Raw genomic sequence first — 26,241 nt, 5'->3', positions numbered from 1 at the left:
CTTTTGTCGCTTTATACCCGTGGTCTTAATCTCATTCTTCTGTTTTGTGCTTTTAAAAAAATACTTTGATTCAAAAAAAAATTTTTGGAATGCAAAAAGATTACAAAGAGTGTCATTACATGCAGTCATGTATTCGCATTAGACTTGAGTATTATATTTTCTTGTGTTTGCCTCAAGTCTTTTTCATAAATTCAGTGTATTTTTGAAAAAACACAGCCAAGCAGATCATTTACACATCAGGTCACCTTTGCTGGTCAGTCTCCCAGAGGCAAACCCTAATTGCAGTTAGGGGTTTTCTTTTCAATTCATTTAACGTACGTTCATATATCCATGAACAGTGTGTGGTTGGTTGGTGTTTTAAATTTGCATTAACAACACCACCTTCTATGTAGATACCTAGAAAATTAATTTTGCTTTATAATTTTAAATTGCTTTCTAGAACAATTTCTGTCTCTGCACATCCTCAACTGTGCCTTATACTATAAGAATTTAAATTGCGGCTGTTTGGATGAATAAAAGACTGCCGTCTTTGTGTTTTCTTGATTACTGTCCTAAGGTTGAATCTTATTATCCTTTGAAAAGAAGCTCCACTCCATTAAATCAATGATAGTTGGAGATGGGATCTTGCTTAACAGTGCCTCAGCTGACTGTATTTTTAGGGGAGAAAGTCCAGAAGCCTGCAGTAGGATGCAGGCTTCCCGCATGTCTGGAGGGGATCTGATTTTCTAGTGGAAGCTGGCCTGTAAGTGCAGCGCCCCAGGGCTGTGGTGGCTAGGCTCTTTCTGTCTGTGCCCACTCACTAGGTAATCTCATTCAGCCTTCTGCCAGTAAATACCACCTATCTGCTGCTTATGCTAGTCCTCTCCCCAAACTGGTGCATCCATACATCTGCTCACCATCCCGCACTGGTGGGTCTAACGGGCTCCTCAAGTTGGATTGCCCCAATCTTCCGATTGACCCCTTACCTCTAAGAAGCACACTTCCCCTAACATCTTCTCCCATCCTTCCAGCTGCTAGACCAAAAGTCATGATTTTGCTTAAAACCTTCTAGTGGTTTCCTATCTCCTTCAGAGCTCCAGTCTGCTGCATGAAGGGAGCTCTCGGACCCACTCTCGTTCCTCACCCCGTCTCTCCCAAGCTTGTCTCCCATTTCTTCTGTCCTTGCTCACTCAACGACACCCACACACATCCCCCTGCTCTTTATGAAACCACCCAGCAGGTCCCACCCTGGGGCCTTGTGCACATGTTGTCATGTCTTTCAGCCTCTGCTCCAGTGGCACCAGCTCAGCGAGGCCTCCTGAGACCCCCTGGATAGAGAGCACCTCACTCACTCCTCTCTCTCCTACTTCATTTGTGCTTATTGCACTTACCCTACCAGGTGTGTGTGTGTGTGTGTGTGTGTGTGTGTGTGTTTTAATATCAGTTTCTTTCAACTAGAAAATAAAACAAGAGGACAGAGATTTTATTGTATTCACTGCCCTATCTCTGACATCTTAGGATGTTGCTGGCAAGTGATAGACAGTAAATAGTTGTTGATTTAATGAAGGACTTGGGGTGGGGGGGAATGGACCTATAATCTGTCAGAAAATTTTTCAGTATTATTATTTTTAGGATTTGGCATGTTAATTTTCCATTAAATCCCTTCACTAAATTTAGACGGTAGCTATCATACAGTATTTAATGCCTCTACCCATAAACAGCGTTTACATGTTATGGTGAAGGTAGACACAGGTATTGTTGAAGTGATGATGGTGTCAGTTTGTTCATTTATTATTTATTGGTCACGGGATCAGAAGACGAGAAAATGATTCAAGTTATCTGACTGTTCTGTTTTCCATCAGTAATGATCACTCCAGATTGATGAAGATCTTTTTCAGTAGTTTCAGAAAGAAAAGTTGCTTGTCCTGTCAATGTGTTCTTTGCTTATTTAGCACTTGGGCAGCTATAGATGATGTGCATGCCACTGCCCTCAGGCTCAGAAGCTCTTTGCCTGGGCAGTGGTGGTGGCATGAACGTGGACTTGGCTGGGATTGGGGCAGGAGCAGGGATGCCTGCTTGGTTGCCCAAGGATGACTAAGGGTGTCCCAGAAGAAAGGGAATGGGACTTACTTATCTATACATTGGTTTATTTGAAAGAAAAAGTATTGGTAAGGAGGGTAGGATAAGGGAAGGCAACATTCTGGACCAAAAGGATTGCTTGGGCAAAACCCCTGAGGTTAGGAGAAAGGAGCAAGATGCTAAGCATGTAACTGGGACAGGGTGCATACCTGACAGGGGCTGCGGGACAGGTCAGACTATGCAAGAGAGTTTTAGCCCTAGGAGCAGTGGTTCCAGGTGTCAACTATACTCACTTGTCCTTAGATGTAATCAGAGCCTCTGCTGTGGCAGTTTATACCAATTTCTTGATGTTGTGACATTTGAAAACCATTCTTTCTTCAGTATGTTTTTTTCTAGTATTTTTATTCTTTTAAACGTTAATGATACATAAAGTGTTCCTTTGATTTAAAAAGTTTAATTTTTTTTTTATGTCATCTAAAGTCATTTAAATCCATTGCTTCCTTGGGCATATATACACCTGTCTTTCAATCCAGCTTATTTTTTCAAATGTTTTTGAAACAAGGAAAGAAAAGATAATAGGGCTTTTAATCTGTGACTGTGGAATTTTCATTGCTGAGCTTTTTGGTTTTGCTTTGCTTTGTTTTTGTTTTTGTTTTTTCTCCCTGATGCTGCTGTTTTATTTCATAGTGGGAAATTAGACTGTAATGGCTGAAAGGAGCATGAGTTCATTAAGTGGATGGTCCTATTCAGCAGCAACAGTAAAAAATACCATGAAGCAAAAGCCTCTTTCTGGAAAGGCTGTTTTTTAAAGAGAGTGCCTCTGAGCTTCAACATCCCCCATTCCCCAGTAGATGGAGTTTACAAGTTCAGGTGGGAAGTGTGGTTTGGTTTTTCCCTTGTGACATTCAGTTGTATGTTTACGTATAAATGTGCAATGACACATTTAGATCTTGCTCTTTATGTATTAAATTAAGGAGCACTGTTTCCCCTGGAATTAATTAGCCAGTGTCACTCTGGTATAGAATTATCCCTTTGGACTAGACTCTTATAAGAGGTAAGGGACTTGAATTGTTTCTGCTTTAATGTTTGTGTATATTTTAAAATCTTGCCCTCATCGTCTCCATAAGGAAGTAATAAGTTGTAGCAGCTTGTTACAAAGTCTTTCACTTTACCTTCAATTTCCTTTCCCAAGGAAACATACAAATTATTAGAAATACAGTTGTAGGCAATGAAGTGGCTGACTTTTAAGCAGGAAGGAAAATCAATGTTTTCAAGTATTGCAATTTTAAAGTTTGAAATATATACCTCCTGGTGGACTGAAGCTGAGGGGTCTGAGGCTGGCCAGTGCTGAGTGATCTTATATGCTAGCTTCACCTCTCTGGGCCCTCCTCCCCACTGAGGTTTCCAGTCACCCTAGGCACAGTCTCAAGATCCCATGTAAGGATCAGACACACACATGTTCCTTCTGAGGCTTTCAATACCACATAGGATCCTCCATTCTTCTCAACATTCCTGCCTGATGGTGTTCTCCATCTTCCTGGCCCACTAGATGAAAACCAATGGCAAAATTGTATTGTGCAACGTAGGATCTTTGCGCACGGACCTGCTGTCTTCTCTTTAATGGTGAACGTTTTTATCAAATGCTTTTGTAGCACCCTGGGATCTTGATATTATTTCTCAGATTTGTGATCTAACAGATCTGATACTGAACCCTGGCGCAGTTCACTGCCAGAAACCACACTGGCATTCCAGATGCTGCATATATGTTTACAGTAAACATTCAGGAAAAATGCGAAGGTTTGGCCAGTGGTAAGGTGCCTCTGAACTTCTCAACGGTGAGCTTTCTTACCTTTATTTCAAAAAGGTAGTGACTGCAGTAGCTTTTCAGATGCCTCTCATGCCCGCGCAACGGCAGTTGTCCAGGGACAGCTGGTCTAGCCCTGTGCAAAGAGAAAGTCTGAAATAACTAAGTAAACTCCACCAGCTGACTGTCCTTTGTCATCTAGCTTTTCTTAAACAGTTGAAATCTGTCACTACTGATGCTGATAGATTATAGTTGTCTACTAAAGAATATAGTGATTAAAGAAAATAAGTAACCTGATTCAGAGGCTCCATGTCTTTTGGGAAACCATTCCTCTAAAATGTCAAGGCTTGATCAGTATGAAAATTTGTGACATTGTCTTCTCTAGACACTGATTTAAGTTCCTATGTAATTTTGATAGCTACATGACATGTTTCTAGTTTAACAGCGTGGCAGCTGTGCCACCCTTGGAGTCCTACTATACTGTCAGGGGGACAATTTGATTTGGCACACATTAATGAACTTCACATACGTATAATCAATGCTAACAGGACATGTAAGCACTTCCTGTATATATTTAAATCTTGATCACCTTGGACATCTAAGAAACAGGGTAAATCCTTTTAAAGGGAAGAAAAAAAAAAAACCCACAGTAGTGTTGTTTGGGAGACCTGATTCTAAGTGCTATACTTATACAGAGTAGCACCAAGAAACCTATACCAAGGATAGTGCTTTAGGTTTACAGGGAAAATTTGGGGGTTTGGTTGTTATATTGATCTTTTCTGTGGCACACCAAGATATATCACCAAGAAATATCATCTCTGAGCTTTCATTCATTCAACAAAATTTATTAAAGAGTCACAAAAGGCAAGACGGTTTTACTACAAAGTATCTCACTGGAATATTTCTTTTTTGTTGTTTTTTAGAAAAAGAATGCACAGCGGGGAGGGGGGGAAGCAGATAGAGGGAGAGAGAGAATCTTAAACAGGCTCCACTCCCAGCACCGAGCCTGACTCAGGGCTGGATCTCACCACCTTGAGATCATGACCAGAGCTACCATCAAGAAGGAGTCACTTAACCGACTGAGCCACCCAGATGGCCCCAGAATATTTATTTCATAAATATTATTACTATTCAGTAATATCTTAGCCAGCTTACAACTTTCTGGCAAAAGTCCAAGGCACCTTAATGCTATGTATTTATTTAGTTTTTCCTTTATGTCTGCCTCATTTTGTCTATTTTCCTCAAAGGTTTACTCGGGGTTTATTTCTCCTTAAATATTTTATTTCCTGGCATTATCTTCAATCTTCTTTTTTTTTTTTAATTATCCTAAACCTATTTTCTACTGTGCCAGTCAGCACGATACTCAGAATGTCCTTCCCCAAGGTCATGTGCATGCTCCCTGGTTGTTAAACAGGACTTATTAAAGGACAGTGTGAAAATGGTGTGATGAAGGACCCAAGACCCTTGATTTTTAAAATTCCTTGCTACCCTTAGCAACAGCAGGCTGCATGGCTACCCATTTTATCCTTCGGCAGATGAATTCTCCTCATTTCCAAGTGGAGTGAATTTACAGATGCTGGAAATCATTTACTTTGAATGGAACGGGAGGAATTACACATTTTTCTAAGCCAGCCATTAAAATGTGGACATTTGGCATTTAAAAGAAGTTTCCATTTAGTTACAATTATAGTAGTATGTGCTCACGAAAAGTCCGATCCCTCCAGCTAGCTGCACATGGCGCTCCTATTTTTCTTGCCATACAAAATTACATAGTCTCAGGAATTTTGTCCCTGTGTTCTCGGGGTATTAGTGAATACTTTCTCGTTTTCACCTTTTGTGTCAAAAACCATGCTGCCGGCTATTTGCTTTTCATGCCTTGATCCAAAGAATGTTTTTGTCAACAGAATGCCGGACCTCAGTGCTAGGAATGTTAATATGTGCCTTCAGCTGCCAAACTGGGAGAACCATCGAGTGTGGCAGAGCGCAGCTGGGAAACATGATTCTTGTTGGGGGTTTAAGCCTACGATAATGCGTGTAAGATAATGATGTTGGATCGCAGCGTTTAAAGTCTGTATCACATTTACCCTTAAAGCGAATTGAAGTGAATTTTTCTAAATGAAATTCTGTTGACATGAAACCTGTACAGCATGTTTCTGTCACTGGGATTTTCATGGAAAACATGGTTGCGCCTTTTTAAGAAAAATTTCCATCTACAATAGGAAATCATAGTAGCTCTGAAGATTTATATGTAAGATAAAGAAGTGCTAATATCATTAGTGAATGACATAGGTGTCTTTCGGTTTACTTCCTAAAGTTAACAAATGTTAAACCCTGGCCCGTTACATCCTTAATGTTGTTTTCATCCTTTTTAAAAAAAAACAAAATAACCCAATAATTTATTACTGTTGTAGTTGTGGGCTTTAAAAGAGTTTCTCCCCAGGTTCCTGCTGTCTGTCTGGATCTCCACGTGATATTTCTAAACATAAGAGAAAAACAAAAACAGGCAGGTTACTACAGAGAATTCAGATATTGGAGGGAGTGGTGCTGACCTCTTGTGAATCCGACTCTTCCAGCAGGTGTCACTGTCTGGCAGCGATGGGAGGGCAGGTTGCAGTTCATCTGACCCACACTGGATTTTGAAATACATCTTTAGGGAACTTGTGTGACATAAGTTTATCAAAACCTTTACTTTTAAAGAACAATATTACTGCATTGCATACCTCCTCTTTCCCTCATGAGTTTCAATTCACAGAAAATAAAGGAATTAATTTTCCACTCACATAAAATTTTACCGAATATTGGAAAAATATACAAACAGGGAATGTGTCTAGGAAGATGTAAACTAAATAGAACTTGTAAGGAAAAAAAAAAGAACTTGTAAGGACCATGCATTTATGAATTTGTTAAGCAAGTATGGATTTTTTTATGTCTGTTCTAGAGGCCCTGGGGGACACAGAGGGGCAAGTTACTGCCTTTACCCTCCTGGAGTGTTACACTCTGTATTGGGTGCACCAAGAAAAGAACAATTGTAGTAGAATAGTAGGAAGCCCATACATCTTATTGGCGTAATGACAGGACTCCTAAATACATGAAAATCTGGTTCCAAATTTTGGCTTTGAAGCTTCCTAGCCATATAGATGTCTCTTAACTTCCTTGCATAGGATGAGTTTGATATCACTGCTGTCATGCAGTGCCTTTTAGATTTTGAAACAGGACAGCAGAGTATGGATGTTGACAGACTTTTTTCTGGAAAGCTCTTGATAGTGAATATTTTAGGTTTTGTGGGTCATACAGCCTTCGTCACGACTACTAACATTTGTGGTTGTGACCAAAAGCTGCCTTAGACAGTTTGTAAACCAGGAGCCTGCTTCGTGCCAGTAAAACTTTATTGACGAGAACAGGCAGCAAGCCACATACAGTCAGCAGCCACAGTTTGACAAGGTCAGATATAACAGGTACTCAGCATGGTGTGCTGGAGTAGGTCTTATATTGTGTAACATGCTACAGCACAATGAATGATACCACAAGCTCATAAATGTTAGTTTTTGAAGTAATTAACAAATCTGTGGTCTCTCCCTTGCTGGCTTATGATCATAGAGAAAGTCACTTTTCCTTTCTTTGCCTTCTATCAGCACAATTTCTGATGCAGTAGTAATAGTGTTCTTTGGGGGTAGGAGCGGGGCTAAGGGGACAGTGAAGTTACATGAAAGGACTTTAATTAACACAAATCCAAACAAAAGAATAGAGTTGGTGGGCTCTGCCTTGGCGCTGTGGGTATTTAAAAGGATGCTATTGTCTTGCGTTCATTTACGCTATCCATTTTATATTTTCTCTGTCACCCTAGAGTATCAGCTGTGTTTAAGAAATACAGAATGATCCAGAATTCATTTTCAGGTTTCCATACTTAGAAACTTCCCCTTCAGGAGTTTCAAGACACAGTGCTTGCAGAGAGAAACATTACTCTCTCCTTGTCTTGGAGAAGGAAAGCTACAGAAAAGAATCCTAGCCTTTCTTAAGTGCTCTCCAAGCTGTGGGCCTGTGGCTCTGTCCAGGGAGAAAGAAGATCCAGGGAAACCACCCTTGGGGTCTTCCTACCTATCACACTTCCAACTTTGGTCTGAAACTTGGCATGATCAAGGCAAAATCAGATTAAAATGGAGCCAAATAGCTTTACCCCCTTCCCCATTAAACAATATATGGTGTTCTTTTAAAATCCTTCATATAAATTGCATACATTGAAAGTTTGTGTGTGTATATATATATATAAAATTTAAAGTTTTATACTGTATTCTTAAGCTTCTGTAGTCACTATAAAAATGCAGTGTATTTGTCGTGAAATTAAAAAGGTTGAATTATTAGTTTTACATTCTCCTTGGGAATTGCATTTTACATGTTCTATTCATAATCACATAATTATATGAAGCTTTTAATGTCTGTACCTGTAAACATTCAACTCATGCATATTTATAAGCTAGCTTAATTTCTATAATTTATTGTTGACCTTTCAGATCACTCTATAGATTTTTAAAACATGACATTTGAACGTGGAGCATTTAGCAAAGACTAAAAAGCCAGACAAACCTGGATTTGACTCTCAGCTCTGACACTTGTGATCTGTGGGCCTGACACTTTAAAATAATTAACTGCATTTTACATGTTTTTAATCGTTATCTGAGAAAACATCAAGTCCCTAATTACTCCTTGTTTTAGTTATGATCAGACGGTATTGGTGTGTATGTCGTGAGGAGCCAGATTCTCCTGGAGTCCTGGAGACTAGAACCATACACACAGCTGCTGAGTAAGATGCAAAGCTAGGTACAAGATGCAAGGTAGGAACAGTTGTAGGTGCTAAAAATTTAACGTGTGTGTAGATTATGGCATATTTGGGAGAAATTTCCTGTGCTTTTAAATTCAGCAACAAGAGCGTTGGATTTGGTTTCAAGAATTAATGGTTTCCTATTAAACAATAGGAAAGAGAAAATTGCTTATCAGAAAGAGAAGTCTTAATGAGTATAAGAACAGCAGGGAAGTGGATATTGCGCAAGCTTATCTGAACGAGTCAGAATATTGGTGTCGATAGAGTAAAATAAAGGCCCTGGAGTACTGGCAAATTGTTTGTTTTATGCAGTTTTCCTAAAGATTATTTTAGTGTTATAGAAAACCTGCAAAACAGGGACACCTGGGTGGCTCAGTGGTTGAGCATCTGCCTTTGACTCAGGTCGTGATCCCAGAGTCCTGGGATCGAGTCCCACATCAGGCTCCCTGTGGGGAGCCTTCTTCTCCCACTACCTATGTCTCTGCCTCTCTCTCTGTCTCTCATGAGTAAATAAATAAAATCTTTAAAAAAAAAAAAAAAAAAGAAAACCTGCAAAACGAATATAGAGAGTTCCTGTATACTCTTCACCCAGCTTCCCCCAGTGTTAGCATCTTACATAACTACAGAATGTTTGCCAGTGAGGAGAGATTAACTTCAGCTCAACATTAGAAAGTAGAGTATAGAAGTGACTTGAGTTCCACCACTCTTTCCATCAATATCCTTTTTCTAGCCAGGATTCTCTTTCAGAATCCCACATGGCACTTAGTGGTCACAGCTCCTTAGACTCCTCTCATGTGTTCTCAGTCTCTGTTGTCTTTCATGACCTTGCCATCTGTAGGGAATACTGATCAGTTGTTTTCCAGAATGTTCTCAATTCGGGGTTTTCTGGTGTATGCTCATGATTGGATTGAGGTTTTCATCATTAGGAAGGTGCCATGGGGTGATTGTATGTATATCAGGGTATCATATCAGGAGGTACGTTATGTCAACAGGTATTATTGGTCATGTAAACCTGTATTACGTGGCTAAGGTGATGTCTTCCAGGACTCTCTGTTGTAAACTTACTGTTCTTCCCTTTGTAAATATTAAATGTTTGTTGGAGATACTTTGACATTATGCAGGTATCCTGTTTATTATACATTGGTGGATTTTGCCGAGGATAAGTATTATTAGTGTGTTCTAATTTATTAACTGGAATTTTTCTGGAAGGCGAAGTTACCGTTTGGCCGTTTGTTCTTTCATCCTTTGATTCATTTGCATCCATATGGACTCACAGATATATATTTTATTATTTATTATTATTTGGGTTATGATCAAGCTTATCATTTTTTATTGTGTAACTCAAGTTCTCACTAGCATTGATAGCTCTTTGAGGTTTGTTCCTATACCCTTTTCGACTCGCCCCATCTTTTTTTTCTTTAAGCAGTTCTTTATTTTCTAGCACCCCAAGATGTTTCTGCCCTGACATCAACCATTTCTCCAAGGACCTCTGGTTCCCTCTACTGGAGAATGGTATTTAGAAACCAAGATGTCACTAGGTGGTGTGTTTACTGCTTCTGTCCTCTGTCACTGGGTAGAGCTAAGAAGCATATGGACATATGCCAACCCCCTAATTACACACACATCTGTATTAATTTCTGTATCATGGAGGGGGAGAACATGTACATACACACACACACACACACACACACACGTATGCCATATACATGAATGAAACATGAGTCCATACTGATAGTCCCAATTCCAGTCCTCAAAGTTGATTCTAGCCTTCTCTATTTCCTTGTTTTTCTATCACCTACAGTGAGGCACCTGGCCCTCATCTACACTATGTTTGTATATTTGTTCAACTCTAGTATTTGTTTTTAAGATTTATTTATTTATTATAGGGGTAACTGCTGAGAAAGAGAGAAACCCTCAAGCAGACTCCCCACTGAGCATGGTGCCCAACACTGGGCTCAGTCCCATGAGCAATGAGATCATGACCTAAGCTGAAACTAAGAGTCAGATGCCCAACCAATTGAGACACCCAGGCACCCACTGTTCAAATCTAGTATTAATCAGTGAACCAGTTTCTGAAATCCTAAACCACCTGCATAAAAACAGATTTACAGTAACAGACAGCATTTGTGTGCAGCTCTTTTTGTCTTCAGCCTTCACCTCATTGGTCATAACCCTTACCCAGGGTGGGACCTTTCTTCCTACCCTTCAGTGAGGTTGTGTAGTTCACCTGTACTTCAGTTAAGGTCATCTGCCTCAGTTTGCATTCCATCTTGGGTACTTCCCACATCCTGGCTGATTCTGTTTCTATTTACCTACCATAAAGTTCCACATCATGGTGTACAGCTCACTCCAAGGTGGTCTTTGACAAATTCATAGAATGGTATGTCCACCCCCGCAGTTCCATACATAAGAGTTCCATCATCCCCAAAACTCCTGTGCCATTCTCTTAAAGACAACTGCTTCTCCTAGCCAACACCCACTAGCAACCACTGATCTCTTTGCTTCCCTATAGTTGTTCCTTTTCCAAAGTGCCATATGAGAGGAATAATAGAATAAGTAGATTTTGGGGTCTGGCTTCTTTCACTTAATTCATCTCTTTTGTATTATTGAGTAGTATTCCATTGTGTTAATGTGCCACAGTTTGTTATCCACAGACTAGTGGAAAGATCTGGATTGCTGCTGGTATTCGGCAAATATGAATAAACTTGCTGTAAGACATTCACGTGGTCTCTATGTGAATGTAAATTTCCATTTGATACTGGGAGTGCAATCCCTGGGTCGTATGGCTGATAGAGGTATAGCTTTATAACAGACTGTCAAACTGGTTTTCAAAGTATCTGTACCATTTTATATTCCATATCACCAGCAATGTATGAGAGTCCAGTTGTTCTGCGACCTTACCAGTACATTTTGAAAAAAATATTCTGACAGTGGCATTTCATTGCAGTTTTTATTTGCATTTCTTCAGCTGTTGATAATGAGCCTATTTTCATATGCTCTTTGCTTTCCAGTTGTCTTCTTTGGTGAAGTGTTTGTTCGGAAATCGTGCCCATTTTTTTAAAGTGTGATATTTGTTTACTTATTGTTGAATTTTCATATTTTTAAAATATATCCTAGATACCATTTGTCAGAAATAGGATTTTCAGGGGGCACCTGAGTGGCTCAGTCAGTTAAGCATCTGCCTTCCACTCAGGTTATTCCAGGATTGAGCCCTGCATCGGGCTCCCTGCTCAGTGAGGACCCTGCTTCTCCTTCTGCCCCCTTACCCTGCTCGTATGCTCTGTCTCAAATAAATAAATAAAATCTTTCAAATCTTAAAAAAGGGGGATTTGCAGATGTTTTCTCACAGTCTATGCCAGTCTTTTTATTCTTTTTTGTTGTGTCTTTCTCAGAGAAAAAAGGTCTTTTTTAAATATTAATGAAACCCAGTTTATCAATTTTTTAAAATTATGCTTTTGATGTCATATGTAAGAAATCTTTGTCTACTCCAAAGTTACACAGATTTTCTGCAGTTTTCTTTGAGAAGTTTTACAGTTTTGTATTTTACATTTAGATTTAGTTATTTTATAAAGTACGTATCATTTTTTTCCTATGTGAATGTCCATTGTTTCAGCAACGTTTATTGAGAATACTGTCCTTTACCCATGGAACTGCCTTTGTCAAAATTTAGCTAACTATATTTGTGTGGTTTTTATCTTTGGATTCTCTCTACTGATCTGTTGGTTCCTATATGTCTGTCCTTCTGCCAATACCACATTGATTGGGTCTGAATTCTTTAACTTCCTTTCTTTTCCAAAATGGCTTTGGCTATTCTGATTTCTTTTCTTTCCCATAGAAATGTTAGAATCAGGTTGTCAATATCTGTAAAATGCCTGTGAGATTTTTAATAGAATTGTATTGCATCTTATAGGTCAGACTGGGGAGAAATGCTTTCATAACAATACTGAAACTTCCAGTCTATGAATATAGTACATCTCTTCATTTATTTCCTCCCTTTGGTTTCTTTAACTAATATTTTGTAGTTTTCAACATACAGATCCTGTACATTTTTAAAATTTATACCTGAGTATTTCATTATTTTGATGCTATATTAAATAGTATTGTAGTTCATTAGAATAAAATAGTTGTTCAATAGAATTCTAGTTCATTTGGTGGGTCATAGAGTTCTAAATAGATTTCTTATTATCCTTTTAATGTCTGAGTTTGTAGTAATACCTTCTTTTTCTTTCCTAATGCTGATAATTTGTATCTTCTTTTTTTCTTAGCCAGTATTATAGATGTTTATCAATTTTATCCTTTTTTTTTTTTCAAAGACTCAGCTTTTGACTTCATGTATTCTATCTGCTTTTCTTTTGTCAATTTCTTTATTTCCACTTCTCATCTCTATTATTTCCTTTCTGCTCCCTGCTTTGGGTTTTGTTTTTGTTTTCTTTTTCTAATTTCTAAAGGTGAGAACTCTGATTGAGACCTCTCTTCTAATAGAAGTGTTTGATACAGTAAATTTCCCAATAACCACTTCTTTAGCTGCCTTCCACAGTTTGCATGTTATATTTTAATTTTCATCTAGCTTAAAGTATTTCTGACCTTTCTTTGAGATTTTTTCTTTGACCCAAAGATTATTTAGGAATATGTTTTGTAAATCTGGAATATTGGGGGATTTTCACATATCTTCCAATTGTTGATTTCTAGTTTCATTCTGTTTTCATCCAAAAACATACTCTATATGACCTTTATTATTTGAAATTTGTTGAGGTTTGCTTTGTAGCTCTGAACATGGTATATATTGATGAATGTTCCATGTATACTTACAAGGAAAGCATATGTTGTTGGGTGTAATGTTCTATAACTGTCACTGGAACAAGTTATTTGATAGTTTTTCAGGCCTTTTATGTTCTTACTGACTTTCTGTATACTTGTTCCATCAGTTACTGAGACTGGAATGTTTAAGTCTTTAACCATAATTGTGAATTGGTTTATTATTTTTTCAGTTTTAGCTTCATTTAAAGGCTAAATGAGGGAGGCTCTGGCTTAGTTACTACAGATTTAGGATTATATATTTTCATAGTGAGGCAACTCCTGTATCATTATGCAATATTCCTGTTCTTGATAATATTCTTGATAATATTCTTTGTTCTAAAATCTACTTCATCTGAATTTAGTAGTTTTTCCATCTGTAATTTAGTTAATGTCATGAGGTATATCTTTCTCCAAACTTTACTTTCAATCTATTTATGTCTTTATATTTAAAATAGGTTTCTTGTACACAATACGTACTTGGCACTTGCTTTTTTATCCAGTCTAGCAGTTTCTGTCCTTTAATTCATGTGTTAGACCATTCCTTTTAATGATATTTTTCATGTAGTAGAATAAAACGTATCATCTTGCCAGCTGTTTATTTCTAATTTTTCTTTTTGACTTAACCAAGCATTTTTTATGATTCTGTTTCATCTCCTCCTTGACTTTGTTATTTATGCCTTTTTAAAAAATTTAGTTGTCTTCCTTCAAATAATGCTACCTTACTTTACATGTAAAGACTTTGTAACAGTGTATTCACAATTCCTCCTTTCCATCCTTTGTGCTGTTGTTTTCATTCCTTCTACATTTACTGATGCTGTAAACACATGGTACATTGTGACTGCTGCAGACATTCAGTTGCCTTTCAGAGCAAGCAATTTAAACTCTAGAGAAGTACTTTTATCTTTATCATATTTCTGATGTTCTTCATTTTTTGTGTGTGTAGATCCACATTCTCATCTGATACCAAATTCCTTTAACATTTATTGTGAAGTATGTCTGTTGTCAGTGAGTCCCCTCAGTTTAGGTTTTTCTAAGGAAGCCTGCATTTCTCCTTTGCCTTTGAAAATTGACAATGAGCATAGAATTCTGGGTTGGGCCATTTTCCTGTCATTATTACTTTACTTTCCATTTGTCTCATTTCGGTTTTTTTCATTTTCCATCTCTCAGCTGAAATTCCCACTGGACATTGCAGATTGTCCACTTTTCCCAGCAGAGACTTTAATACATCACTTATTTTAAATTCTCTGACACTTCTAGCATCTGTGTCATATCCAACTAATTCTGATTGCTTTTTCTCTTCTGCGTATGTTTTTTTTCCTGCCTTTTTGTATGCCCTGTAATTTTTGTTGAAAGCTAGACATCTTGTGTAAGACAATGGAGACTGTGTAGTCTTTCCACCTTATAAGGGGCATGTGTCTCCTGCTGGGCCTTTAGTATGGGCACTAGAGTTTCTCTAGTTAGGAGTCCAACCACACATGACAGATTTGCTGTAGCGATGGCAACCCTCAGAGCACCAGAGTCTTCAGATTCTTATGTAGAGGACTTGTTTTTGAGGTGGTGGGTGGGTTACCAGAGCAGTATGCATGTGATGCCCAACTCAGTCCCAGTCTTAGGTCTTCCCTTTGTACCATGTCCCAGTGAGAGTCACTTGACATATTCCAGCAGTTTTTGGCTGTTAACTGTCCCTTCAAGGTCTTAGCTCAGCATTGAGGGGTGAGGAGGAGGACAGGATGCCATCTCTGTTCTGATTTGGCCTCTGTCTCCCATATGTACCATGTTCTTAGGTTTCTGGGCTGTGGCCTTTGTGTTCCTCCACCACTTCTTCAGCTGTTGTGGTGGACCCAGCTGGTAATCCTGTTCCTCCTCATGTAGCAGAGCTGTTTTTTTTTTTTTTTCTCCTTTTCTTCCCCTTTCCCCACTGCAGTAAGTTTTCACCAGTGTCCTGAGGGCAGCAATGCATGTACCTGTCCCTTTACAGGGTCGTGTTTTTCCCTAGGGGGAGAGGGGAAGTGGATCCAAGTGGAATGTCTTGCTCCATCTCTGTGGCTACCACTCCTGTCCCCCAGATGTGGATTGCAGTGCATACTGAGCACTCTTTTCTGTGAGCACTGGAATGGGGTTCATGACATAGAGCCTACAGGAGAGCATAGCTTCAGAGGATTCACACAATAGCTGGCTCTAACCAACCCATCAGCTGCTTAGCTGAATTCTTCCAGCCAGTGTCCCATTGCATCCACCCTAGATGATGCAGGCTTGTGTCTCCTCTCTTCCTGCAGACATGGTCTTTCAACTCTTTGAATGACCAGGACCTTAGCTTTACAAGGAATATGAAAAAGTCATAAATCAAAATGAGACCTGTTTTTTATTTTTTTAAATAGAATAATCATTTTTAAGATAAAGCAGGTTTCATCCCAGTTAGACTTTGTAGCAGGGCTGACCTCTGATGAAATCAGCCTCCCTTCCAGTAATCTGGTCTCCTAATCATCTGGTGTCTTCTGATTTTCTTCAACTTCTCTTTAAGAGGAAAAAAAAAAAAAAGTAAAAGTGTCTGATTTAGCACTATCATGGTAAACTCAAAACAAATTGGGACTGACCCTCCAATTTTAGAATTTCAAACATCAGACAGTGTTTCAGAGACGTATCTGTGAAGCAGGAGGCAGGGAAATTACCCAGAAATCACCCATTCCATCTCTAGCATGGGCAGCTGGTGGGATTCAGTAAATCAGTGTTATTTTATAGCAAAACAGCAAAACCTGTAAGGCAAAAAAAGCAAATGAAATCACATTTTAAAGTAACCGACATACATATATTTTGTCCTCGGATATTTTAATTGTAAAAGTAACACATACTTGAGATAGACAACTTAAGGGGATCCCTGCGTGGCTCAGTGGTTTGGTGCCTGCCTTCGGCCCAGGGCATGATCCTGGGATCCCAGGATCAAGTCCCACATCAGGCTTCCTGGGTGGAGCCTGCTTCTCCTCTGTGTCTCTGCCTCTCTGATGAATAAATAAGTAAAATCTTAAAAAAAAAAAAAAAAAGAGACAACCTAAAAATTCTAATCCATTCCATCTTCTTGAAATAATCACCCTTAAATGTTTTGGTGTCAATCCTTTGAGGCTTTTCTCTAAGAACTTACCTTTGTAATATACAAGGACTGGTAAAATAAATTAATATGCAGACCTTTTGGGATATGCAGGAAATAAACCTCTCTTCAAAAAATATGTGTAAAACAGAACATTAAAAAGTACGTATAAATATAGAATATTTCAAAGCTAAGCTGAATACTCTGTGATGTCTTTATTATTGCTCATGACAAAGAATTGGGGTGAGGTTTTGCACTTATCCTCCATTTAACTTTTTAAAGTTTATTAGCTTTCCAAGTTGGAAAGCACATTTAATGTTGTAATATTTTTTAAACAGATGAAGTTTTAAATCTAGTTCCACGTGAGCTTATGAAAATTTTGAAACTATTTGAAACCTGGACCTTCTTGAATGTTCTTTGTTAAAACACAGTCCCACTGGGGTCATGAGGCTCATATGAATGACTTCTAGTCAATGTTCCTCTTCGTGTGAGTTGAATTATCATAGAAAAAATGATGGAAAGATTCAGCATCTCTCTTAGTAAAACAGAAAAGAAAAAGGTAGAAGTCTTAAATATTAAAGAATATTACTACTCTGAGGACAGTGGAAACCTAAAATACTATTCACATATTAATTCAAATATTTGATATATCGTCAAATAAAGTTAGTTTGCTTACAAATATGAATGGCATCAGAGTTGTTTTAATTTTAATAAAAGGGAGACACAAGGAGGTAGAAAGAGCTCAGGAAGAATTGTGTTGAACTCTTGAATTTCTGTATATCTTCTAGTTGAGGCCTTTTTTTCTGATTTTCTTGATATATTACCCTTGCCTCTACTCTCCTGAGGTCCATTTCATGTCCTGCTTCCCTAAAAAGTGTCCTGGACATGCCGCTGTCAGCACCTCCCTTTTCTGATCCCTGGACTGACTGGCCCATTCTTCCCCTGGCCACTCTCCTTGGCTAACCTGTGGGCTTTCTGTGGGTACAGACTTGTCTATTCTATTCTTCAGCATTGCAAAGCTTATAAATAATAATAATAATGATAATAATAAAAGGTTGTATTTGTCCACGTGTAAAACATTGTATAACGTAGCCACTTGGTTGTTTTCGTTAGATGAAAAGCAGAGATTTGGTTTCGAGCGGTCTGGGTATGACCTCGAAGACTCTGATGGGCCGGATGAAGACGATAACGAAAATGAAGATGACGATGAAGACAGTCAAGCAGAATCTGTGTTGTCAGCAGCTCCCTCCGTTACAGCCAGCCCGCAGCACCTTCCATCTAGAAGTAGCCTCCAGGACTCTGGGAGTGTGGAGGAGGACATCAGGATTGCTGACTGCTTCTCGGGGGTGCACACCGACCCGATGGACGTTCTGCCCAGAGCCTTGCCCACCAAGATGACTGTGCTTAGCACACTGCAGTCAGACCAGAGCAGGAAGCCAGAATCTCCAGGGAAGACCCGGCAGCAGGCTGCAAAAGATGGAGAAGAACCAACTACTCCCGTAGACTCTTCTAGGTCACCCAAAGCTGCACCCAGATCCCCATGTCACCAAATGTCTGTAGACTACCCTGACTCAGAAGAAATTCTGGGAAGTTCTGTGGCAGGAAAGACTATTACTTTAACACAGGTAAATGTTTATTGCTTTCCTTTTGTTTAACCTGTTAAATAGGGGGATCCTAATGGCTTAAGAAAATAACGTACTAAAGTTACTGATTTATGGCCAAACCAGTTTCTTAGGCTTAATTTTTTGTTTTACTTGAAGGCAAAGAACAATTATGTTTTTGGCTCCTTGCTAGTTATTTTAATCAGAGCTCACATATTGTATCACAAATCTGTGAAAGGACCAAATGGATCTTTAAAAATATACTCATTTGAAAAAATATCTATGTGCCCATTGGGAACATGAATCTCAGAACCTGTTTGTCCCAGTGCTCACTCTGAGTTGTTTCTCCCACTGATATATGATATGATGAATTTGCACTAAATTATCCAAACATTTTGCACTTTGTGCCTGTCAGCAAGACAGCTACCAGTTTCTGTGGCAAAGTTAGCGTGACACCAAAAAAACCTATCAAGAAGTTCACTTTGCTTGAGTGATCAGATTGCTGTGGCAGCTTTAGAGCTTCTTGCCGGCAAACCAGCTCAGGGCCAGACACACATGCCTGTGGAAAGTCACCCTACGTGTTATGGGAACGTGTCTCTGCTCTTACCCCTGGTGGCTCATGAGGAATGTTTAAATCTGTGACGAATATGTTCATCTCCCTGACACTTCTCTTACCTCTAGTATTGACCATGGCGGTAGAGTTTATTTCTAAATGTGGCAGATTTTGGTTTGGTAAGTAACACTGGAGAGAAATAAAGACTGTGCAAGCTCAGATTTCTGTAGACTATTCTAAAGTAATATAATTTAACTTAATTGCAGTAATAAATTATATTTGATATTTAAATTAATACATAAATTAATGCAGCCCTGCAATGTAGATATGGTCAAGAAAAATTTAATATTAAGGTGATAATCTTGGGCAGGAGGGAGATTGGCAAGATTTATCCCTTTTCATGACTTCCAGAATGGTCACCTACACTCTCGGCTTCTCTGTCCTAAAATCACTTTACATACCTGCCAGTGCCTAGAAATCTGGTTTTCAGTAGACATTTCATAAACTTACAAATGAAGGAAGGAATAAACAACTGCAGGCTTTTATCAATGACAACTCAATATTTCAAAAATAATCCTCCAGGGCAGCCCCGGGGGACTCAGCGGTTTAGCACTGCCTTGAGCCCAGGGCCTGATCCTGCAGACCCCCGGGATGGAATCCCACGTCGGGCTCCCTGCATGGAGCCTGCTTCTCCCTCTGTCCGTGTCTCAGCCTCTCTCTCTCTCTATCTCTCTGTGTGTCTCATGAATAAATAAATAAAATTTAAAAAAAAATAACCCTCCAGTTGATTTTCCCCTTCGACTCGATATTCGTAGCCAACTAATGCCACAATTTCTCAATTAACTCCTAATCTCTAAAATAGGGTACAGCTGAGCTAGTGGTGCCAATAATAATAACAGAAATAGAACAGCAATAGAGTTATGGCTACATCTCAAGGTTAATTCCTGTATAAATGAGATGATGCCCACGAAATGTCTGAAAAATGCAAACAGTATTATACAAAATGTGTTGCTGTTATTTGTACTAGAGATTAAAGGCATAATAGATTTTTTTTTTTTTTAAGTTGGCAATTTATCTTTTAAAATGAAAGCATCGGGATCCCTGGGTGGCTCGGCGGTTTGGCACCTGCCTTTGGCCCAGGGCACAATCCTGGGGTCCCGGGATTGAGTCCCGCATCAGGCTCCCTGCATGGAGCCTGCTTCTCCCTCTGCCTGTCTCTGCCCCGCCCCCTCTGTGTGTGTGTGTGTGTGTGTGTGTGTGTGTGTGTGTCTCTATCATGAATCAATAAATAAAAATTTAAAAAAATAAAAAGTAAAATGAAAGCACCATTTTCAGAAAGCTTGTAATGTGTGGACACATACACGTGCTTCCGCGTCTCTGGGCAGAAGAGATTGTTCTGCCACCGTTTAGCTCAGGGCCCGACGAAGCTGTGCTGGTAAAAGGCCCCTGCGTCTTGTCTTCCAGAGCACAGGATCCGTAAGACTCCCTCCTCCCGCGGCGGAGCCCGGCCCTCCGGCAGCGGCGGGGCTTCCTTCGGGGGCCTCCCCGCAGCCCGACGCGCTCGAGCAGAAGCAGCAGGTGACGCTCCAGCCGCCGGCAGGCCTGCCCTCGCCCCAGACTCATCTGTTCAGCCACCTGCCTTTGCACTCCCAGCAGCAGTCGAGGACACCCTACAACATGGTTCCAGTGGGCGGGATCCACGTGGTGCCCGCCGGCCTCACCTACTCCACGTTCGTCCCCATTCAAGCAGGGCCAATGCAGCTGACGATTCCCGCCGTCAACGTCATCCACAGGACTGTGGGCGCTCCCGGGGATGCCGTCCCCGAAGTGTCTGGCCCCGCAAACCCCACCGGAGTGGCCGAGTTAAGCGGAGTCGTGCCGTGCATCCCCATCGGCCAGATCCGGGTGCCGGGCCTTCAGAACCTCAGTACTCCCGGCCTGCAGCCTCTCCCGTCGCTGAGCATGGAAACCGTCAACATCCTGGGCCTCGCCAACACCAACCTGGCCCCACAGGTGCACCCGCCGGGGCTCGCCCTGAACGCCGTGGGGCTGCAGGTTCTGACGGCCAGCCCGTCGCCCCAGGGCAGCCCCACCCCGCAGGCGCACATCCCAGGCCTCCAGATCCTGAACATCGCGTTGCCCACCCTCATCCCCTCGGTGAGTCAGGTGCCCGTGGACGCGCAGGGCGCCGCCGAGCTACCGGCCTCCCAGAGCCGGGCGCGGGAGGCGCAGCCCAAGCCCGCGGCGGCAGTCAGCGCGCAGCAGGGCGGCAGGACCACGTCTCCTCAGGGCTCGCCTCAGGCGCAGCGGGCCCCCGCGAGCAGAGTCCCCGAAGCCCCCGCCCCCGCCAGGGACCACGCCCGGCCCGACCACGGCTGCCGGAAAATGGACGCCGCGGGGAAGGCAGCCCCGGGGCCTCACGGGAAGCCCGCCCCGGGGCCTCACGGGAAGCCGCCGCCGGAAGTCCCGCCGCCGTCGGGGCCCTTGGAGCCGCCGTTGCCGGGGCGGCCCGAAGCCTTCCCGGAGCCCCCGGGCCGGCGGACCCCGTCTCCCGACAGGCGGGGGCCCGACAGGCGGGGGCCCAGGCCGGCCGTGCTGCCCCGGAGGCAGGCCGTCGCGCAGTTCAGCGACGTGAGTAGTGACGACGACGAGGACAGGCTTGTGATAGCCACCTAGGAGTCTTTGTGGGGGGGGCGGGGGGGCTGGTTCTGTTTGGTTTTTTGGTGGTTTTTTTTGTTTTTGTTTTTTTTATATAACACTTAAAGGTTTCTTTGAAAACCCTCCTTTCCTTAAAGCACATTTTTCTGACATAAACTCATGACTAATCTTTGTGCAATCATGAACTTTTGACCAATAATTGTTGTTTTTGTGTCCGCTCCAGCCATTTTTGTACATGTTGTATAGACACTCGTGCCTTTTAGGAGTTTTACGTTTAGAAGCTGTACAGATTGTTGAATATCTATATACATAAAAAATATATATTATATATGTATATGAAAACCAGGTAGTTATTTGTGTTTAGAAGAAAACAAAACAAAACACCCCGTCAAATCAAATGATTAAATTATATGTTGCACTGTTAAATATAAATTTTTATGGCTGTGGGGCAGAGTTTCTGTGTATAAATTAGTATGTAAACTCCATATTTATTGTATTCATATTAGTCTTTGAAAATGGGTCTGTCCTTCTTGTGTAAAAGACCGTAACTTTACACTTCAGACAGATTTTTTCTGTGTCATGAAATGTTTCAGTAAAATATTGTTTACTGACTTTACCACTGCTTAAGCCGTGCCTTCTTTCCATATCCAGGATCAGAAAAGGCCCCTAGGCCCCATTCTTTCCGCGCTCACCCCCACCCTTATTTTTGAGAAACGGGGGGCCTGACGGGTGTTACTACCGTGTGAAATTCAGTGCGATCCAAACGGCCAAGGCCTAGTTTTCTTATTTGTGAGGGGACTCGTTTTATAGCCGCTAACTTTGTAGAAGGTTCAGTCCTCATGAACACGGTCTGCAGATACTTGGAGCACTCGGCCTGCAACAGGCAGCGTTCCTAAATGCGGGTGTGACGGTTTCTGGTTAACAGAAATCAAATTAAAAGACGATTGTCAAAAAAATAAAATTAAAAAACGATTGTCCGGAGAACTTGGATGAGGCCCCGTGAAACCGGTTTCTCAGGCTCCATCCCCAGGTCTGTCCATCAGCCAAAGGCTCTTCATTGCCTCCTAACTAGCCCTACTGATTATCTCGGAGAGCTCTTGACCAAAACCAAAACGCAGAGGGTCCCAAGATTTACGGAAGAACGGAATTCAAACTTCTGAATTACTTACGTGACTCTCTTTAGAAATGATCCTTTCCTGTCCTGGGAGGCTTAGCCGGCCTTACCCATTCAGAAAAAAATTCACAGTCCCCATGGCCATGATTTGCATTATTAAGCATTACACATGCTTGGTTTGTGAGAAAGTGTTTTAATGCTGGAACTGAATATGTAATATATCATTAAGGCAATGTATTCACATTTTTTAAAGGCCTCCTTCATGGGGATACAGGGGTATGAAGCTGGTGAGACGACAGACCATTGGGTGAAGTATTTTCAGTTGTTTCCAGACCTGCTGTTGGCCGGCCACTGCTTTCTATAATTTCTGGAAGGGCACCTGCCATCTTGGCCTGCATGCCCTGTACCGAATTAACGACCTCTAGAGTGCGTTCTGGCCCCAGCAGGCCCTGATGGGTCTGTGGTCCTTTTGATGTGTGCTAGAATTTTTATTTACATTTATTTCTCAAAAATAAACCTCTATTTTATATTCCAAGATTTGAAAAGAATTCTAGAAACTTACAAGAACTGCATTGCTCTGTCAATATAGTTGTTGAAAATGAGGTCCATTACTCATCAAATCTCTCAAAGTTAATGTTTTTTTGATTTCATGTCATGCTTTCTATTATATTTTTTATTGTATTTTGCCTAAAATTTTAAAGCAGTATAGCAAACATTTTTATTCTATAATCATATTTTAGGTATGTATAACTTCTCTAAATTCAAAAGTAATGCTCAGAATTTTGGGATTGGGATTTCTTTTTTATTTTGTATGAATTCTATTAATGGATGAATTCTATTAATTTTAAAATTTTCCTACATTTAACCAAACACCAATGTGTGATATACTTGGATGCTCCCTTGAGGATTTGATAATGCTGTAATAGATCTTAAGCTTCTTTTGTAGTCTTGAGTTTTCAAGATTCATTACATTATACACATACCTTTAATATTAGTGATTTTACTACTTCAATGTGGTTTTCACATAGTTTGCTAGTATGCAGCTAAGTGAGAAACATTCTCAAAGTCTGAGCCATTATATTTTGAAATAGTCACATAAACAAAATCTAAGGGAATAATTTTGGACACTTGATGCAAAGTCATCTTTTCCCACAGAGCACTGATATCCTTAAATATAAGTGACTTGCAAATAATGCAATCCATAGAGCTGGTGAGCCTACATTTGACTTTTATTCTCTTGTACTGTCACGGAAGACCCAGGTCACTGGAGAAATAGACCACAGTGACCATAGCAAATCTCTGTGATAAGTTGTTAGCCAAACAAGTGAAAAGCATAATGAGACAATTTCAGTATCTCCTTATGTGAACCCACTACAGTATCACTCTCAGAAGTGGTGGAAAATAGCTAAAGATTCAAAGGTCTTGTAGGCATCTGGCTGGCTCAGTTGGTAGGGCATGTGACGCTTGATCCTCCTCATGGTCATGAGTTCGAGCCCCACATCAGATGTGGAGATTACTTTTAAAAAATAAAGCTCACCTAATAAAACTTCTTAAAAAAAAAAGTCACCTTTCTAGTTATTAAGGGTTGATATATCTGTTTTATGAAAACTGTTGGATTAACAAGTTAGTGGCATTCAAGTCACTTCATTCTCCAAACTTTAGGCTACGATGAGACTTAATTTTTTCAGAATGATGATTAACTGATAATATTTCACAAAGAGATTTTGTTTCTCTTTTTTTTTAATAATACAGCAGTGACTTTCATTTCACAGGAACACTGTAAATAACACTCATATTAATCTCTAATCAGAATTTTAAATGATAGGGCTTAACAAGGCTTATGGAGATGTTCATTATTTTCGTTGGAAAACTGTCAAGGTATTTCTTGATGCATGCTCAGGTCAAAATATAACATCAGTGCTCTTCTTTACTTTTCTGTTTTTAAGCTTATGTTTTGAGATCAAGTTTAAGCAACATGAAAGGGTGACTTTCATTAAAGTAATTTTGTCTCAAAACTATGTAAATTCTAAACACAGGATATTAAATCTAAGACTAGAATCTTCTTCTAAACTGGTATCCCATGACTTTGAATTATCTATTTAATATTCAATGAAGGTTGTTATATGGGATTATTTTAATGACCTTGACTCTGCCATCATTACAAAAAAATGAAAGAGAGCAAATTTAAAGCAAAAAATGTAAAATATTTTCTCCGCCAGTTATATAATTTGAAAGTCATGAGGCTCTTGCCTCTGTTGGGTTCATTTAGAGCCTTGCATATACCAGAGTACTGCATATGCCAGTACTCTGTTGTGGACATCAGAGTACATCAGGCCTGAAAAAGTCTCAGGCATCCCAAATCCAGCATTTGTGCTAAGTACCAACCAACTCCAATATAATGCAAGATACAGAAGAAATTAGAAGGCACGCTTTCTGTCCCAAAGGAGCATGCTTGCCTAAGACTCAGGCCATATAAACTAGAGAATAATAATAGGCCACACACATCTTAGAAATCACAGACTATAAATATTTTGAGAGGTAAGAAAGTTATCTTAAGTAATTAAAGAATGATTTGTGTATGTTGGGGACTGCTGCATTTTGAAGAAGGAATGGGATTTGGGACTTTAGAAATGTTGCTAGGCAAAAAAAAAAAAAAAAAAAAAAGAAATGTTGCTAGGCAGTAGAACAGAAGTAACTGAGATGACCATGCTACTTAAAAATCATGCTGGGGGAGCGGAGGAGGGTGCGCCTGGATGGTACACTCGGTTGAGCAACAGACTCTTGGTTTCAGCTCAAGTCATGATCTCAGAGTCCTGGGATCAGACTCTGGACTTAGCACAGAGTCGGCTAAAGTTTCTCCCTCTCCCTCAGCCCCTACCCCCTCTTACTCTCTCTCTTTCTCTCTCTCTCTCTCAAATAAAATATTTTTTTGTTGTTTTTAATGTGCCTGGGAAGCAGTCTAAGTGGAAAAGAAGATTCACTCAGGCTTTCAACAAATATTTATTTAGCACCAACAGTATAGAGAGCACTTTGGAGAGACAAATTTAATGCAAATTAGTGTCTACCCTCTAGGAGCTTAAGGTCTAGTAGAAGAGTAAGTGTAAGACACAGAGCTTCTCAAGAGAAGTGAGAGTGGAACCATAGTTCCCCTTTATTCTCTGTTTCACTTTCTGTGGTTTCAGTTAACCGTGGTCAACCTCAGGCAGAGGCAGGTGGTCCACCACCCTCCCCCACCTCTTCCCTCCTGCCCCTCCACTCTCCCACCCCCCCCCCCCCCGCTTGTCCCCACGCGCATTCTCAGTAGGTAAGTAGTATAGCCTAATACCATGTTACAGTGCCTGTGTCATTCCCCCTGACTCCCATCTTGTCACATATCATCACAAGAAGGGTGAGTATGGTACAGTAAGGTATTTTAAGAAAAAGAGATCACATTCATGTAATTTCTATTATAGTATAAAATTGTTCTGTATTATTCATCTTTATTGTTCTTTCACTGTGCCTCATTTGTAAGTTAAACTTTATCAAAAAAAAAAACAAACAAAAAAATAAATAAATAAATAAATAAACTTTATCATAGGTATGTGTGTACTAGAAAGAATATAGTAAATAGAGGGTTCAGTATTATCCGTGGCTTCAGGCATCCAGTGAAAGGAGTCTTGGAACATTTTCCCATGGATAACAGGGGGCTACTGTACAACCAAGAGTATTAATGCAAATAAGGGGGAGCTCCTGGTTGAATTGATCAGGGAGCACTTTCT

General features: G+C 40.3%; 1 protein-coding gene and 1 long non-coding RNA gene across 9 annotated transcripts in view; one reads left to right on the top strand and one right to left on the bottom strand.

Moving 5' to 3' along the window:
• The window catches only part of HIVEP1 (HIVEP zinc finger 1), a 142,699-nt gene extending 120,714 nt beyond the window's left edge, over positions 1-21,985 (top strand). For all 5 annotated transcript variants that reach the window (XM_077886090.1, XM_077886088.1, XM_077886089.1 and 2 more), the window contains exons 8-9: positions 17,671-18,182; positions 20,176-21,985. In XM_077886090.1, the coding sequence (XP_077742216.1) occupies positions 17,671-18,182; positions 20,176-21,387 (1,724 nt within the window). In that variant the 3' untranslated portion in view covers positions 21,388-21,985. The remainder of the gene's footprint in view (positions 1-17,670; positions 18,183-20,175) is intronic.
• Positions 15,949-21,060, bottom strand: LOC144306639 (uncharacterized). Of its 4 annotated transcripts, none has more exons than XR_013373736.1 (5): positions 20,073-21,055; positions 17,234-18,024; positions 16,325-16,493; positions 16,145-16,228; positions 15,949-15,989 (listed from the first exon to the last, which is right to left on the bottom strand). It is a non-coding gene; the product is annotated as an uncharacterized LOC144306639 (long non-coding RNA). The 4 variants fall into 4 exon arrangements; XR_013373735.1 differs by having other exon boundaries at positions 16,070-16,228; positions 16,325-16,471; XR_013373737.1 differs by having other exon boundaries at positions 16,145-16,471; positions 20,073-21,060.
• Positions 21,986-26,241: the final 4,256 nt, after the last annotated feature.

The sequence above is a fragment of the Canis aureus genome, chromosome 37 (genome assembly GCF_053574225.1).
Source record: "Canis aureus isolate CA01 chromosome 37, VMU_Caureus_v.1.0, whole genome shotgun sequence".
In the NCBI taxonomy this organism is placed as follows: Eukaryota; Metazoa; Chordata; class Mammalia; order Carnivora; family Canidae; genus Canis; species Canis aureus.
The sequence above is the reverse complement of the archived record's forward strand: the minus strand, read 5'-3'. Positions and strand labels throughout refer to the sequence as shown.